Raw genomic sequence first — 17,527 nt, forward strand, 5'->3', positions numbered from 1 at the left:
TGTTGGTAAATCCTAATTTCTATTATAAATTAGGATTTACAGCATAGAAATTTTCAATTTTCAGCCTCCAAGGGTTCAAATGCTGAGATCTTCGGAGCAAGGTTGTGAAATGGTTGGGAGATGAGAGAGAAAGCTGCAGAGAGAAAATTCAGAGTTCTGTTGATTGAAAATCAGTCAAATGCAATTGTTGCCCTGCCACAACAGCATGTAGATGCAAAGAACTGAAGAAAATCAGTCATTTATTGTTCCTGCCCTGTCTCAACAGCCTGTAGATACTGTCACCTCTGCTGTTGATTGGTCTTCTCCAGTCCTCGGCTACCTCAGAAGGTCCTTCAATGACTGCAAATCAAACCAACAACATCTCCTCTCTCTATCTTGGAGACTGAATACACTAAAAATGCCTCTCTCCAGCCTCTAAAAACCAGCAATAGCCATAATTAAAAATTAATTTTCAGTCTTTAAATACTAAAAATTAATCTAATAATTATTTCCGTGTCCTGAAAAATAATTTGACCGACCAATAATTGAATTGGCTAGGCAACTTCCATTCCCGAGTGTCTCTGTACCATCTTTGACCATTAGATTGCCGTTAGGTATTATTAAATGTCACTTTTTTAGTATCACAATCTGACACTTATGGCCAAATGAATGACCTAGGCCAACAACAGCACCAGATACCACCAAGTACTTGTGCGGCATAACTTATAGCAACTTTTACCTTTGACATCTCGTGATTTCCTCGAGTCTTGGGCTCGTAAATATACTTTAACCCCAGTTGCACCTCACATGTGGAACATTTACTTAATCATGTGATTAAAAATTAATCCACATGTTACGCGAGGTTTCACAAAATACATGTCCTCATGATAGTCCTCCCCCTTGAAATCCTTGCAATCGTCCTCAATTGCGCTGCAAAATGCATCAAAAGCAAAGTACTACAGTGGAACTTCCATAGGGCATTATAGTCAATACAACATTGTGCACTGCTGTTTAACCATTCCATATGCCCAACATATGTTGAAAATTACCAGCCAACGTAACATAACGTAAGACTTGCAAAGAATCTCAAAAACATTGCTTGTTTATCATGTGATATGTCCTTTTCTCATGAGCTCAACTCATTTGGCAAAAACAAACCATAGCATAGCATAACCAAGCATAAACCATGGCTAAAACATCAATAGCATCATAACATATGTTGTTGTCCATGGAACTAGATGTAAACCATTGAAAATTAGCATAATCTGATCATAAGTTGATCACTTGCTAATTTGAGAACTGATCACAAACTGTTGCAAATGTGACCTCAAACTGATCACAAACTCATTGCAAAAACTGACCAGCAATCAATGCAAAAACTGGTCCAAAAAGTGACCATAAACGGTTCTCAAGCTGATAAAAAATTGAGCTAAAACTGATCACAATTTTGGTCTCAAAATTGAGGCAAAATTCATGCCAAATTGATCATAAGTTGATGCAAAAGTATAGTTCTAGTGCCCGGGTGAAACTCATACTTATGTGCATACATCTCACAGTGACTAGTATACTGTGTAGTGACCTCATGGCAAACATACTGTCAGCGCAGTACCTTGGATGCATGTTGAATACATTCGAGATCCATTACATACAAGATCTATCCATTACTGACGAGCGGAGGTGCAAGCTCCCTCACAAGCATTAGGTAATACTTTGGACCTCTGCTTTGCTAAACCTGATTGAGTCCGAACTAAAGTCGGTTCTAATTGGTGAATAATTCTGAAACTTCACCAAGTACCTTCTGGAATCCTTATTCTTGATCTCCTCTCTTTGTGCGCCAAAATCTGCTCTGGTACCACTATTTCATTGAGCTCTTCAACCTCCAATTGAATTTCAACAGACATATTCTCTGGCACATCACCGTGAAAAGGCCTCAACAAATTGACACGAAAGGCATTGTGTATCCACCAATGTGGAGGTAATTTCAGCCGATATATCACATTGTTGATATTCTCCAACACTTGAAATGGCCCATAGTATCTCATACTCAACTTCGGATACAATCTTTCTCTTCCTTTCAACTTTTTCAGCCTTGCCTTTTCAAAACACAGCAATACATAATTTCCATTTGGAAACTGCAAAGCACGCTTATGACGATCAGCTGCTCTCTTAGTAAGCTGAAAGATGATTTTTCATTACTTTGGAAATAGTAGAAGCAGATACAATAGGGACGGATTTCCCTTTCAATTTTACATCCAAAGTATGAACTTTGCCTCTGTGGAAGAGGGTCACAATCTTATCATGAGTACCAATCACTGCATGCACACAATGACACCAAGGCATACCAAGCAAGACATCACATCCTTCCAATGGAGCAATAAAGAACTCTTCGCTGTCCACACAACTTTGAATGTGCAAACGAAGCTTTCCAATGATAGGAGTGACCAGCTTTGCGTGTCCCTTGCATGCCATACCAATCTCACCCATGGGCCCCATCTCATCCTCTCTAATGCCTAAACGGGCTACCATATCAAGAGAGATGAAATTTGACCATGCCCTTGGATCAAGAAAAATCAATGCATGCTGATATTTGATTTTGCCTCATGCCTTGCAAAGTTCAGTACTATCTTGATTAGGTTGACCTGCCACTACATCAAGCACTAAACCAACAATGGTTTTGCCTTTCTTCCTCTTATTATCATTCTTTTCAGCTTGCTGTTTATTAGGATAGCTGCATGCCATATGCCCTTCCTGTTCACAAATATAGCATTTATTTGCAGCCATCAGCTCCTTACGTCGTGCATCACTTTTCCCACTCTTTTTCTGCGATTTATTCCTCTTTCCAGCCCTATTTTCAGATGTGCCCTGATTTTCAGCTTTATTTTCGGATTTACCCTTTTTCTCAGTCTTTGCCTCTTTGACATGTGACTTGGGATCATCATTGTGGAATCCTATATCCTTTCCACATAGCAATGTGTTGGTTGTAGTAGCAATTTCTATAAGTTGAGACATGCTGGAAGTAGTGGACTTAATGCGAAAATCCGGAATACCCTTTGGCAAACCACAAATATACTTCTCCACCTACTCATGGAGGGGTATTGAGCGATAAGAAGTAACTGGCAACAATGCATCCCAAAACTTCTTATTATACTAATCCAAGTTCTTGTAGTCTTTGGAATTCAATTGATTCCAAGCTGTCATAGTGTCTAGTTCAAAGGTACTTGTCAACCAATTTGAAGCAAACATTTACTTGAATTGGACCCAAGTGGTAGGTGACTTCCCTTGAATAAGAAGTGTAGACCTCCACTGCAATGCATTTCCCTTAAAAAAATGTGGCTGCCTTGCGTATCTTGGATGCCTCTGTGAAGTTGCCTCTAGAATAGGTTGCGTCAAACTGTTGAATAAAAAACAAATGCTTTCAATCTATCTTGTGCACCACTAAAAGATTCAACTTCACGCTTTTGCCACCTTTGTCATAGTCCTTCAGTGGACCTATGGGAGCCAAGTTATCATAAATGGGCTCTGCAAAAAGGGTGCATCGGCTGTATTTGCATAAAAACCAGCACTATTTGAAACACCTACATGACCAACACCAAATCCTTGTGCTCCAACAGTCCCTAGGGGTGCCGATACATATCCATATGGCGTGCTTTGTGCCTCAAGCATCATGCTTATGTTGCCATACATGGGATTAAGCATTTCACTTGCATTACCCAGATGCATTGGGTGTTGTGAGCCATGCATTGGCTGCTGCATACCATAGGCATTTGTGCCATACATTCCTGTATGTGGTGCCTGTCCAATCATAGCATGAAAAATGGTACCACCACCAAAGTATCCTTGCTTTCCCATGCTTGCATGTGCATAATTGCCTTGTTGCCCATGTTCCCATGGATTTGCACTACCAAGTAAGCCATGCATTTGCACTTGCTGCCCACAGATACCAACTGTTTGTGCTCATCAGGCATTTTGGGCTCTTCTAAAGAAGGCTTAGGCATTTCCTTCGGTTCTTGTGGTTGTCCCAAAGCTGTAGAAGGTGTCTTCTTCTCTTTGCCTTTGCTGTCCTTCTTTGGGGCATTCAAGAATTGAGTAAATTGGGGATTCTTTGTTGAAGCTATCATCAAATTCTTCAGCCCCTTGCTGGTCATCAGCCTCTTTATGCATTGAAGTGCCAACATTTGGGTCATTTCCCACATTTTCAGCATGCTGTCCATGCTAGGAACCATGCCCAACATTAGTCATTGCATTTTTCCCTTCACCACGTGATCGACCAAGGAGTGATGCATCCTCTTCACTTGATCCCGTATCACCATGTGAAGACATGCTCGTTGTAATTCACTGCTGAGAACAATTTCAGCAATAATCCAATAGTCCCAAGTTGTAATCAAGTACCACGGGCCCACCAATTAGAGTGTAGCACTCTTGCTATGTGGCACTGTTCTCCATTTATTGGGCATAATATTTATATTTTAGTATTCAGTTTTTTATCAGGTCAACACGAATCTATTTATCAAGCCCACCTGATTTCTTGATTTATCTGAGTGGACCAACCTATATGTCACGCGTACTTCTATTTATGCAGGTATCATACTCATGGTGACTCCTATTTATTCACATGTATTAGTCATTTGCTCCATGGAGGCACTTGTTGGCTACAAAGTATCAGCTTCTTTTTATTCGCATGTATTAGTCATTTGCTCCATGGAGGTACTTGTCGGCTACAAGTATCAGCTTCTTTCCTGCATTCAGTTGTGCTATGCCATCAAGGTGGTATCAAAAATCTTCATGCAATATGGAGATTCTGTTAAGACCCCTGTAGTACACCCACTGTGTTTACTGGGAAAATTGTATGTTTTCATGTCATTTTTCTTTTCCTCAGGTTACTATAGCTTCTTGTGGCTTATCTGCCTAGTTGGAGTTTAATCCCCCGAGTCAGACAGTTGCACAGACAGCTAGAATCTGTCTTTATGAAGAAACCAAGTCTGTTTATCAAGGTGTGTTGCAAATGTTTGGCTGCTTTTCGAAAGCATATTTGTCCCTTGGTTGGTTGCCAATTGAACCCTTTGTTGGATCTTCCTCTTTGGTACTTGGGGCCTTCATTTCCATAGTGATATTTGTAACTGTGACATTTGTGGTGGTAAGCATTTTTTACGTTTTGATGTCATGTTTTTAAAAGAAAGAAGCATAGCTTCTGAAAAGCTTGGTTAGTTTTGGGCAAAGATAGCATGTGAGACAATTCTACATGAAGTCGAGGCTATTTATGACTACTCTGAAATCCTCAGGTCTGGAAGAATGAGGCTGGTGGGCTTCCTTTTTCAATGGAGGTCCTTTTCCGAGGGCAGTCGCAAGCTACACTATCCAGATCATCAAGCAAGCTTGGGCTTGGAGAGGATGTAGAAGATGAGGATTTTTCATGTCCTTTTGCTGTCGATGATGTCGATGTGGAGGAAAAATATAGCAGGTAGTCCTTATTTTGTTGTTGATGTTGTGTGGAGGAAAACCATGGTCAAGAAGTGCATAGTTTGTTGTTAACATTGGGAGTAGCCACTCTATCCAGAAGCACTTGAACCTATAAAAGGTTTTACTGGAATCTGCTTGGAGTGGCCTAACAAGTTATTCCTCTTGTTCTAGTTTTGATGATTCTTAAGTTTAACAAGTTCTCTGTTGACTCATGATTTTTCAAAGTTTTTGAGTCAATAAAAATACTGGTGTTTTTAGCAGCCAGTGTGGTTATGTGCCATGCTTGTTAGTTCTTCCTCTCATGAATTTTTGTCAAGTAGGTACAACTTATAGAAGTGTTGCATGACGTGTGTTGGATTTGACTTTTATGGTTATCAATACACAGCAGAAACAATTCTTCTGGGCCCCAAGGAGAGGTTCCGGAGTCATCGAGCTCATCTTTGCAGGGAACTCAACAACGGTTGCAGGGTGCAGCAGTTGGAGTATTTGTTAGACTGTTCAAATCAGCTCCACCTCTAAGGCAGCACTTTTATGCAGCATATGACACATCAGACCAGGTTCTGGACGCCGAGAAACGGGAGTCTTCCAGTGGGAGTCCTGCATTTTTTGTGCAATCAGAAAGTGTTTACAGGGCAAAGACAGCAGCAGATGCGCTGGAGGAACTAGAGCACTACAAGAACATCAGGAATATTGTCCTGAGGCATGTTCCTGATGGAAAACATGGTCTCGATAAAACTGGAAGCTGAAAGCTGTGTGCAGTGAAAGAGATTGTGAGGAAACACCTTAGTAACCTGGGAAATGGTCTTTATCATGGCCCATTTCCTCAGTGATAGTTCAATTGTTTAAGCTCTACCTTCACAAGTAGAAGCTATATTAGCTTTCTTATGGAGACACAAAGACACAATGTGGTCTCAGACTAACCTTCGTTTGTTTCATATTATCATCCCTCTAACTAATCTTGCTGAAGTGTGCATTGCACAGGACTCTTTCTCAACTAAATGTTTACTATTTTTCAACATATGGCTTGTTCGTAACAGAGTTCTCCAACCGAGGTGGGAAGAAACTTCAGAATTGCTTGTAATTGAGAAAATGACTTTCATTGTTGTAACAAGGAAGCTACAAGAGCTCCTTCATTTTGTTACTGTACGTTTCACATAGTAAAAGCAAAATGTACATTTCCAGATTATTCATACTGTTGGAGCACATTTCTTTAATGTGTGCATATTGGTGATGATTGTCTACATTCATTAATTGTGGTGAGTTGTCACACTATGCTTCATTGTTAAGCATCCCTATCCAATCATGCCTGATTATCTCTAGCTATGGAGCTCCCTTGACACTGTTTAAGGATAAATCACAATTGGCCAAGGAATTGAACTGAATCAGAAACTGCAATTGTAGGAGCTCGTAAACACACCTATGGCGATTTGCTAATGTTTCCATCTTGTTTTGAGGTGAAGAGAAGATGTGTTAATTTTTTCCAAAACCAGTCTGGTTATTCTTGCCATGTATTTTTGTGACTCTCTGACAGTGTTAGCAGGCTTTCACTTGTCAGTCCTTATCATTCTATTATCGTACCTTTTTTTGGTTCCCTTTTGTTCTATCTTGAGGTGTATTCAATTTTGGGTGTGGTGTGTGTGCATCTCTGTCAGGTTCATAAACTTATTGCTGAGAGATAGAAAATGACTTGTCTATTTGCAGGTGATTTGGCTAAGATAATGGCTTCCTTAACAGGTAGCTCTCGTTTTTGGTCTTAGTGAAAAAGAAGCTGAAGATCATGTCTTCTCATCCATCATTCTTTGGAATTTTCTTGCTTATGTTTCGTTCATAGACACAAATTGTCAAATGGTGTGTGGAACCTAATGAAGATGGCTATGCATGAAACGGACTGAGCATTAACCATTCTCCTTTGGTTGATCCTTAAGCAGAGCTTTGCACATTTAAAATCCCAAAACATTGAGCATTGACCTTTATGGGAGTCTTAAGTAGCAGTCTAGTTTCACATTTTCAAGGCTTTGAAGTAAGAGTATAGTGCCTCAGATTTGACATATCGATTTTTGTAGACAAGTGAGACATGCAATGATTCTATACCTAGGGATTTGCATTTGCTATTGGGCTTTGTTGGAGGTCATCACTTTGTTATTTTTGGATGATGGTCTTAGGTCGTCTAGAAGTTATGCATTTCATTTTGACATGTTTAGTATCTACAATGTATGTCTTGGCATTCAATTAGTGGCCCTTTTACTTGCAAAATGTTTGCATCAAGGAGCTTGACAAGTACTCTTTCTTACTCCTATTTGTTCCTTGAGAGGATTCCTAACACTACAAGTCCTGTAAGGTTTCCCATTGGCATGCACATCTATATCATGTCACAATGTGCATGTGCATTTGAGAGAGGTCAACCAAAGAGTTGAATATTTGGTTTGCACAAGCACGTATGCTTGCACATGGAGGCAAATCTACTTGGACATCTTACCACGCATACTTGTAGTGAATTTAGGTAGATTTAATGTTCTATAATATTTACTGTCCTTTACGTTTGAAACTTGTTGGCCTTCTTCTAGAGAAATAGTTCAAAGCTTGCATTGGTTGTTTGAGTGCACTTGCTATTGGATGTTGATGACATGAATTAAGGATAGCACATCTATGTTGTGCGATGGTGAAGTTGTAGTCTAATATACTCATAGGTAAACAATGTTGTTTAATGAAGAGAGAGGGAGATTGTAGTTCCTACTCTTCAAGGAGGTAGGGTTAGGGTTATGGAGAGGGAGGGGGACTTACAAGCCTACTCTAGTCTAATATACTCATAGGTAAACAATGTTGTTTAATGAAGAGAGAGGGAGATTGTAGTTCCTGCTCTTCAAGGAGGTAGGCTTAGGGTTATGGAGAGGGAGGGGGACTTACAAGCCTACTCCTTGAGGTAGGCTTAGGCTTGGTCTAGCAAGGATTAACACAAGCTTTACTCTTCATTTTTTTTTCTCTAATAAGAGATTTTGAATGGAGCAATAAGACCTCTAGAAGGGCGTGCCAACAATTGTCCCAATTGAATCCTAAAGGAAGGGTTTCATTGGTATGATCAAATATGATGCAAAAAGACAAACTCTTTGGCTAATGTATAGTTAAATTTAAAACCAAAAAGATAAGTTTTCATTCGACTATTTTACTTATTGTCCAATTGTATGATAGGTAAAAGGCCATGGGTGTATATGATTGTATAGTTTAACATACTATAAGTAAAATGGAATTGAACTTTTGATTGGTGATGATGGAAGTGCTTTAAAGGTTTAAGCAATCCTTAGAAATCTTAAAACATAAATGCTTGAATTTGTTGAATAGTTCGGGCTAGATCTCAAAGTAGCACTAGCACTAAGCTATGTGAGAAATTACAATGCATTATTTAATGAGCATATGGAGTATAAGGTAGTTGAGGTTGGGTGACTCAATGTTTAGAGGATTTAATAAATTGACAACTGTTGGCATTTTCACATCTATTGAGAATTTGTACGATATCCATGATACTAGTGACAAAATTAGTCAACCAAAGGCTATGTCCCATGAATCCTTGGTTTTCCCAAGCTAAAAAAATTAAAACCGATGAGTTATTGAGTGTGGGATTCATAGAAGAAATCAAGCATAGGATCTCATCAATAATGGTAGTCATGAAGAAGAATGGAAAAATATGAGCATACATTTTTATAAGCATGTGAATGTAACCAATAAAAAGGATAACTATCCCTTGCCATAGATTGAGCACGTGCTTGAGGGACAATAGGAAAGAAGCTTACAATGTGGTGGAGGGTTTGATAAAAGAAAAATATGTAGCTTTGAGAAATTAGATAGTCGGTATAAAGCACACATAAATACTTATATTATAACTAATGAAGTGTTTAAATTAAAAAACTATATGCTTTCTCTAACAACATAATGACTATAACTTGATGTGCTCTCAAACTAAATTGATTGCCTAAACAAGAATACTTTGTCATAAATAAAGAAATATTTCATTTACTAAACAATGTACTAAACAAAGGATTCCATCTTATTTAATCTTCTTCCAAGTAAAAAAGCACTTGAAAGTAGTTCCAACATTTCCTTAGAGGGGATTTTGTCTTATTTTGCCATTTTGCTCGTCCTTCTCTCTTATGGAGTAGAAATGCTTGTAGATTGCAATGGAAAAGCTCTTGTGGTCTTTACCTTCATAAAACAAATAGAAAACATGGTTTTCAAATTACTAAACAAAGGATCACATCTTTATTTGATGTTTTAACATGAAAAAAACTTGATAACACTTTAAACATTTCCTTTTATAAATGTAGAAAACATGGTTTCCAAATTGTAGTAAATGAAGGATCACACCTTTATTTAATATTTTTCAAAGAAGAAAACTTGAGAGTATTTCTAACTTTTCTATTGAGGGAATTTAGTTTGTTTTGTTTTGTTTTTTTTGCTTATCCTTCTCTTTGATGAAGTAGACAAATTTTTAGAACACAATGGAAAGGTTAGTGTGGATCTCTACTTGTATTAAAAAAAAGTCTGTTAGTACAAATAAGTATTCATACCAATACATAGTTGTACACACTATTTGTACAATACGTATCAAAATGCATTGTTTAACCAATGTTACACATGCCATCGAATTATTCAATTTAAAATTTCAATATATCTATGAATAACACCAATGATTTCCAAATTAAATAAATCTTGAATTTTGTATAATGCAACCTAATTTGTTTACATTGTAATACCCTTTTGGTTGACCAATTCTTTAACCCACCTCTAAGCACTTAGTGCACGTGATACTCATGGACAAGTTGCACATGTTTTTGGAAGTATTCAAGGATCACATGTATGTGACGTTGTGATGAGATAAAAATCCCAACAAAGTGAGGTAATGTTCTTGTGATGTCGAGAGAGGATGAGCTCTCTTTAATATCTCAAAGTGTTAGTTTTGGATTAAGCACATAGGCATCTAAGGGTATTTAGTTCCCAAAGATGGACTTGCCCTTCCTCATCAACAAGAAATGTCAAGGAATTTTAATACTCCCTATGTTATATTTGATAATATTGACGATCTTGTTAGATGATGTACGTGAGCACAAAATGTACAATATTTTTTGAGAAGCTTAGAATAGAATTACATGAGGCCATTTTGGTCCCAAGACCACAATGTGTAAGATCCTTTAGTCTCAACCTTGGTGGCTCACCTTGTTTGAGGACATTGCAAGGTTTATCAAGCACTTTGATGAGTATCAAAACACTAAAGTGCCAATTATGAAGGATTATTGATGATAATAGATGGAGCAAAGACAATAATGACAAGGAAATATGAGTGTGAACATTATATATCTCATTTGGGAGCAAGCTATCTCATGATTTGGTTGTCTTAGCAATCAAAGCACCAACCTCTTGAATGAACTGATAGACCAACTCTTGTCGACCTTAATGGTTATCCACCAAAATTTGGCCCCCTATTATCCACAAGCTAATGAACATGTTGAGTCAACTAATAAATCCTCATCAAAATGTTAACCAAGACAACCTCTCCCTTGAGGATAGTTGATGGTGTCCTTATGGGTATATAGGACTACATACAATGTACTATGGGTCAACCCTTATGTAAATTGACCAATGAAATTGACACTATATAACTAGTGGGTTTCTTGATGCCTAGCTTGCAAATCACAATAAAGGAAATATGACATTGGAATGCTAGTATCCAACAATTAACAACTTCAGAGGAAAATAAGATTGGTGATAGTCTAGACGTTCATTGTAGAAAGTCCATGGAAAAGCCTAGTATGATAAGCATGTTTAAATGAGAAGCTTTGATATGGGTGGTTAGGTTCCCATATTCATAGAGAAGGGTCAAAAGAAGAAAATAAAGTTCCACAAGCTTGGGCTTTTTTGAGTAAGCCAAATCAATTCCTCAAGGAACGTCAAGTTGGAATACCTTGATGCAAAGGCTCATTCTCATTACAACGGAAGCTGCATTAAGAGATACTACCCACATGAGGACCCAAGACATGAAGAATGCCTATGAGATGATGAGGACAAAATCTATATTAGGACAATGAAATGGAATATCATGACAAGGCCAATAGTCCCATATGCACCTTGCATCACAAAACTCAAACTGATCACCAAGAAGGAAAGTTTAGTTACTATTCATCTTGATGAGGGGTTAGATCACATTATCCTAGTCTATGAGATTGGATGTAGCTCGGGCCACCCAAACTTGTACACATACCAATGCATGGATTAGTCCTTATGGATGTGAATCCTACTTGTTCTTGGGAGACTACAAACTATCGATGATCATTGAAATTGAAAATGTACCAATTATGCTTTATGTGTTTCCTAATTGAGAGAGCACTTATAGTCTACAAATTGGCACTATGGTTAGCACCTTTAGCAACAAGCTTGCTCTAGCTAAGAAGAAATAAAAGTGTTACACCACCTTTCGAAGTTCAAGATAGAAAAGCCTCAAAAAATTGAAAATGGAAGACAACCTCAAAATGAGAGAAAAAAAAGAGAAAGGCAAGCTTAGAAAAAATACAAGAAAAGCCTTAAACGTAAAGGGAAGCACATAATGATAAGTGCATCGAATATTCTAGCAAGGAAAGTGTTGGGTGCATTGTAATTCATTTTGTAAAAGAATGCTAGGTTCCCTCCTATGCAATTTGTAAATGTAGACATGCATGGGTGAAGAAATCGTGTAAATAGGAAGGAATAAGGAAAGAGGACCTAGGCTAAAATGGCCGGTTATGTAGAAAAAGGATGGGCACTCAAGGAGGATGTGAGGTGCCCGCCCATCGGCTTTCCAGGCACTCTTTTAGCGGTCTATCGAGAAACGAATCTAAGCGTCGCTGCCCGGCACTCCCAAGGAATGTTCCGAGTTTTGTCGCCTAGGGTTTCCCGAATCCGCCTCGCAACGGAACGTTCACGACCGAACCCACTAGGATCGACCTGAAATTTGGGTTCCTAGTTGTCAAGGTCTCCTGTTAGCATTCTAGCGTCGGGTATTGGACATCCTACTTTACGCAGAGATATCCAACCCGAAGCAGATCTATGCCGCACTTGGTTCAAAGAGAATGGGAAACGAGAGGGATACGTTGCTCAACCTCTCTGCCCATAGGGCATAGTCCCATTCCGGTCCCCTAAAACGGCATGAATCGGGTTCTGACCTATCAATATCTAAAGGTCGAATGACGATAAAAACTTGTGAGAAGCCTCCCAGTTCTCTGGGACCACCCTGCCATAGGACGGACCCGTCGGGGATTCCGCCCACCCGCTTCCCTTAATAGCTTTAGTTTTCTAATTAGGTCCTACCACATTTATGTGTGACACTTAAAATCAGCTTCATTAATTAAGCCTTTTAGGGAACAAGGTTCGTTCGCGTAAATTATAGCACAGACACGAAAACAGAGCAAAGCAATCTATTGACAAACAAGATCAAACAAGTTCCTTAACTGATCTTCAAGTTAATCTTTGTCTCCCGCCCATACATGAGAAATTATGTTTCCCTTCTGTCCAACAGAAGTATCCCTTCTGCCCTGCAGAAGTAACTGGTCCAATTCACATGGCACCAAAACTCAATCCTTTATCTAGAATAGGATCTCCCAACATGCCCAGATGTTGGGGGCCACGGAGGTCTTCAACTCCATTCTTGACCTAGCAAGGGGTGTCCAGAGCTCCAACTGACCCACAAGCTGTCTAGGAGCGAAACATCATACCCGTGGTTGGCCTTTTCACCACTCGACCTTCGGCCCATGAATCGAGCAGTGCCCTCTCGGGTTACTACGCGGTGCGACCATGGAGGTGATCCACCCGTACAATATATCCTTCCTTAATTAAATCCTTTAAGAATCAAGCACAAACAAGGCAATCAGCCTAATATTATTCTCCAAGAAAACATTCCTTTAATCCATGGCGACTTGTCATCACAGACCCTTGCCATGCATTTACCATAAATCACAAGCACTTGGAATAATCATCCAAACAATAACTAACAACCAATTGAATGTGAAAACATTTAGGATGTTGTTCGATCAATCAACAAAACCAATTGCATTCTTTTCAAACAATGCAAGAATAGACGATATAACATTTCCATCGTATATTTGCTCTCTCCCTTGGGATCTAAGAGCAATACCATGCAAACATGTTCTCAACACTTCCTTCCTTCGGCTAGGGCATATGTTAAGGGTTCAAACACTATTCATGATGTAAGTTCTATAGGTCACTTACCTTGATTGATAACCCAACCCTGAATTTGGATTGGTAAAAGTCATCCTTATCCAACGGATCTCAAGATATCTTAGTTTTAACCCTTATGATTAATTTCTTGTACTAGCTCTTAGTCAAGTCATGAGGCAAATAGAAATTTATCCTCAAATATCAAACATGTTATAGGCATAACATATAAATACTTGATAAGATAAGTGCGAGATGATCTCAAGTAATTAGACTCCTAGGCTCTTAGGCTAAGTACTTTTGAAGTATCTAAACTTTAAACTAGTACTTCTCTATTCATGATTCTTAACGTCATATTCTTTTAGCAATCAGGCTAGTTATAACCCTTGACTATACTTTAATCTAGCACTTGTATGCCCAATCTTTTAATGTCGTTCTTTTGACGACTATGCCATTCACAACACTTGACTGATTCTTCCTTGTAATTGCTCTACTAGCAAATAAGTCATATGTAACTAGGTGCAATTATCTTCCCTTGATATATGCACTTCACAAACTCCATCTTCCGAGTAGGCGAGATGAAATTTATCCTTTCCCATGACCTATTCTCATGCAATAGTATGGGGCCTAACGTATCTCATATGAGAATCAAAGTAAGCATCTATCAATTTGAAAATACATTACTTACGACCGAAACCGTAGTTGGATTGACAGTGATGCCTTTGCCCGAAGCCTTGTTGCTGGTTGCAGGATTGTCATCCGCACGTGACATTCTTTGCTTGGAGGCCATCGTCCGCAGGTAGACTCAAGAGATTAAGAAGGTGGAGTAGATTCAAGATGGGAGAGCGTAAGAGAAGATGGTTAAGTCAAGGATCGAGATAGAGGGAATTGAGCCAATTCTCTTCCTTACAGCCTCTCGGGGTGACTCTTCTCTTTCTCTCTCTCTCAAGCTCTCTTTCAAGCTCTTCCTCACAATCTCTTGGAGGAGTATCCTTCTCTCTACCTCTCTCTCGCAGCCTCTCGGGGTCTCCTTATGCTTCTTATGCCTCTCCCATGCCTCATATTTATAGTGAATTAGAGAAGAGGGCTTGTGGTTGAGAAGTAGAGCTCTTTATGGAGGGGGATCTTGGAAAGATCAGTGATCTGATGCTCAGATCATAAATCTGATGGTTCCATTGGCTCCGAAAGGGGGGTAAAACCCCAAGACACTTGCCAAGACACTTGGTTAGAAAGCTCTCAGTTCACTCCTTCTTCTTTTCTCTGTTCGAAGTGCTGTCTACTGCTTGTAAACTGCGATCGCGGTGCGCGCGATTTCGCCAGTCACTTCTCTTTATTTTTCTTTTTATAAAATCTTCAAACTAACTAAAATATCACTTGTCTTTTCTTTTAAATGACATCTAGTTCTAAAAATCTCCATATCTTTTTTTTAAAGGATAATATCTAAAATATACTAGCGTTGCCCAAAATCTAATATTTTTGGACCTTTCAAACTATACACATGAACTTAGTGATTAATATAACTCATAAGTCTCATTCACGTTGTAATTTACGTGAAGGGGGGGGTAGCTACGGTCTTTGCCAATTCGAGAAAAACATCGAATTTACGACTCTTGATTTTTCTAAATAAAATATTTTAAATTAAATAAAAATTATCAATAATTAATGTTAGTTAGTTTTTACCTTAGTTAGTCTTTAGTTAGTAATCTTACTAACTTATTAATTGACTAACTAACTTACGAACCAACCAACTAACTTTTATTGTGCGGAGATATTACAGAGGAGTAGGGCATGTATAAAAATGCAAAAAGTGAATGAAGAAACTCTTTCTTATGTGTGACCAAAACTAGCTTTCTTCTTCTTCTTCTTCTTCTTCTTCTTCTTGCTCTTGCTTGTGCTTGTGCTTATGCTTGAGAGAGGGAGGGTGAAGGAGTGAGTGTGTGAGGGTGAGGGACCAAGGTGGAGAAACTCTCCATCTTCTTCTCTCTTCTTCTTCTCTTCTCTTGTCTCACACATGGCAATGGAGCTTAGAGCTTGGAGCTTGAGGATCAGTCTTGCTTGATCTTGCACCTTGGATCGTGGAGCTACCGAAGAGCTTGTGGAAGGAGGCAACTCAATCGAGTATGAAGGTAAGCTCACTACACTCATAGGTGTGAGAGCAGGCATAGCTATGTGAGAGCTAGCCACCATTCCACTTAGCTTGAAACTCTTGAAACGACAAGTGGTTCGTGGATCTTGATGGTTGAGCGAGAAGCTCCTACATTTTGGTTTTGGGACCAACATATTCAAGCTTTGAGTGCTTGCATGCTCTAAATCGAGTGATGAAGTAGGAGTTTCACTCCAAAATGACACTTGGTTTTAGATAGAAAGTAAGGGATTCGAAGGCTATTCAATTTCTTTTGTGAGTTAGTTTAGGTTTAAGAAGCTTTTTGTGCATTGGTTAGAGTAGGAGTTGTGCATTTTGATCAGACTTGAGACATTAAGGTTTGGGAAATAAGGGAAAAAGAAGGAATGCTAACTCTTTGGATAACTAGGAAACACGAAAACATGGGAAGAAAGGAAATAGATTTTTCATGTCCAGGAAGGAAAACCATGTAAAGGGAGAAAGAGAGAAAACAAAAGGTGAAGAAGAAGGGAGAGAGAGGGCTCATTTGCATTTCGTGAGACTGAGAGAGAGCTAGTGAGAGAGAGATAGGGAGTGATAGGTTCACAAGCTGCTGCACCAATGATTCTTGCCCTTGATGCTTCTAGCTCTTTCAAGTATACTTTGAATCCCTATTGCTAATTGTTGCATTATTCTGGAATCTAGGGTACATTAAATGGTGTGCATTAAGTTATAAAAAAGAATATTTGAACCATTTGGCGGGTTTTTGGGTATTGGTCAAATGGCACCATAGGCCTCGAACGGTTGAGTCGTGACCTAGGCTCGAATGTGTGAGTCACTTAAGTGACCCATTCAGACGTTGAACTCGGATGGGCTTGCCCACTCGGCCTCTAACGACCAAAGTGGGGGCCTTGGATGACTGAATTGTGACCTTGTCTCGGACGTTTGAGCAACTTAAGTGATCCACTTGACGTCTGACTGGGATGGACTTCCCCACTTAGCCTTAGACGGCCAAATTTGGGGCCTTGGATGGCCACTTGGATGCTCAGATGATGGGCACCCCTCATTTGAGTCCAAGTTTGACCACTCGATAGCCAAATCTTTTAAGAAGTCCACTTGGACGACCAAACACACGACTCGGATGACCAAGTTTGGGACTCGGAGCAGTTGTCCAAAACCCAATTTGACTGATTTTTGACCTTCAGGGGATTGTAGGGCCTACTCCCAACTGACCAGTAGAGCCAAGCCAAAGTTCGAACTCGTAAATGAAACCATAGGACTGTCTATGCTAAAATAAAAAAGTGAACCTAATCTCACATCTTTGGGGGACTAAAAGATTTGACAATTGGCCGCTACCTGAGTAGAGATTCAAATTGACTCACTTGGATGGATGCTTGACAACAGACCACCTATGATGACCCATAGAGAACTCAATTTCAACCATTAGGAGTAATCAAAATCCCTTCCAAAAGCATCAAGAACAAGAAACTACTTGACAGATCAAAGGTCACACTTGGCAATGTAGGCATGTAAGCACATGTGAAAGTTGGAGAACCTGATTTCGCACAACAACATACAACGAGACACACTGCTGGTGTATAAGTATTGGACATTTGTAAGTTGTTGGGTACAAGGAACATACTAAAGGGGATTAAGCTAAAAATGAACCCATTAGTAGGAGTAAAACCACAAGAATTGGACAAGGGACCAAGGAAAGCATGGACGAATATATAGAGGGGACCAAACCATCACATTGCTGAGAGAAGAAAGCCTTTTCAGGATTGGGAACACATCTCT

The 17,527-nt window shown here is 39.2% G+C and overlaps 1 protein-coding gene across 7 annotated transcripts in view; it reads left to right on the forward strand.

Moving 5' to 3' along the window:
* The window catches only part of LOC148025376 (autophagy-related protein 13a-like), a 34,005-nt gene extending 27,358 nt beyond the window's left edge, over positions 1 to 6,647 (forward strand). For 5 of the 7 annotated variants that reach the window (XM_087692459.1, XM_087692460.1, XM_087692461.1 and 2 more), the window contains 2 exons: positions 5,259 to 5,437; positions 5,822 to 6,646. In XM_087692459.1, coding sequence (XP_087548585.1) covers positions 5,259 to 5,437; positions 5,822 to 6,182 — 540 coding nt within the window. In that variant the 3' untranslated portion in view covers positions 6,183 to 6,646. Of the gene's footprint in view, positions 1 to 5,258; positions 5,438 to 5,821 lie in introns of all 7 variants that reach the window. The other 2 variants (XM_087692462.1, XM_087692465.1) reach the window with 2 other exon arrangements.
* Positions 6,648 to 17,527: the final 10,880 nt, after the last annotated feature.

Source organism: Lygodium microphyllum, chromosome 14 (genome assembly GCF_053477565.2).
Source record: "Lygodium microphyllum isolate KBCC chromosome 14, Lygodium_microphyllum_v1.1.10, whole genome shotgun sequence".
Taxonomy (NCBI): domain Eukaryota; kingdom Viridiplantae; phylum Streptophyta; class Polypodiopsida; order Schizaeales; family Lygodiaceae; genus Lygodium; species Lygodium microphyllum.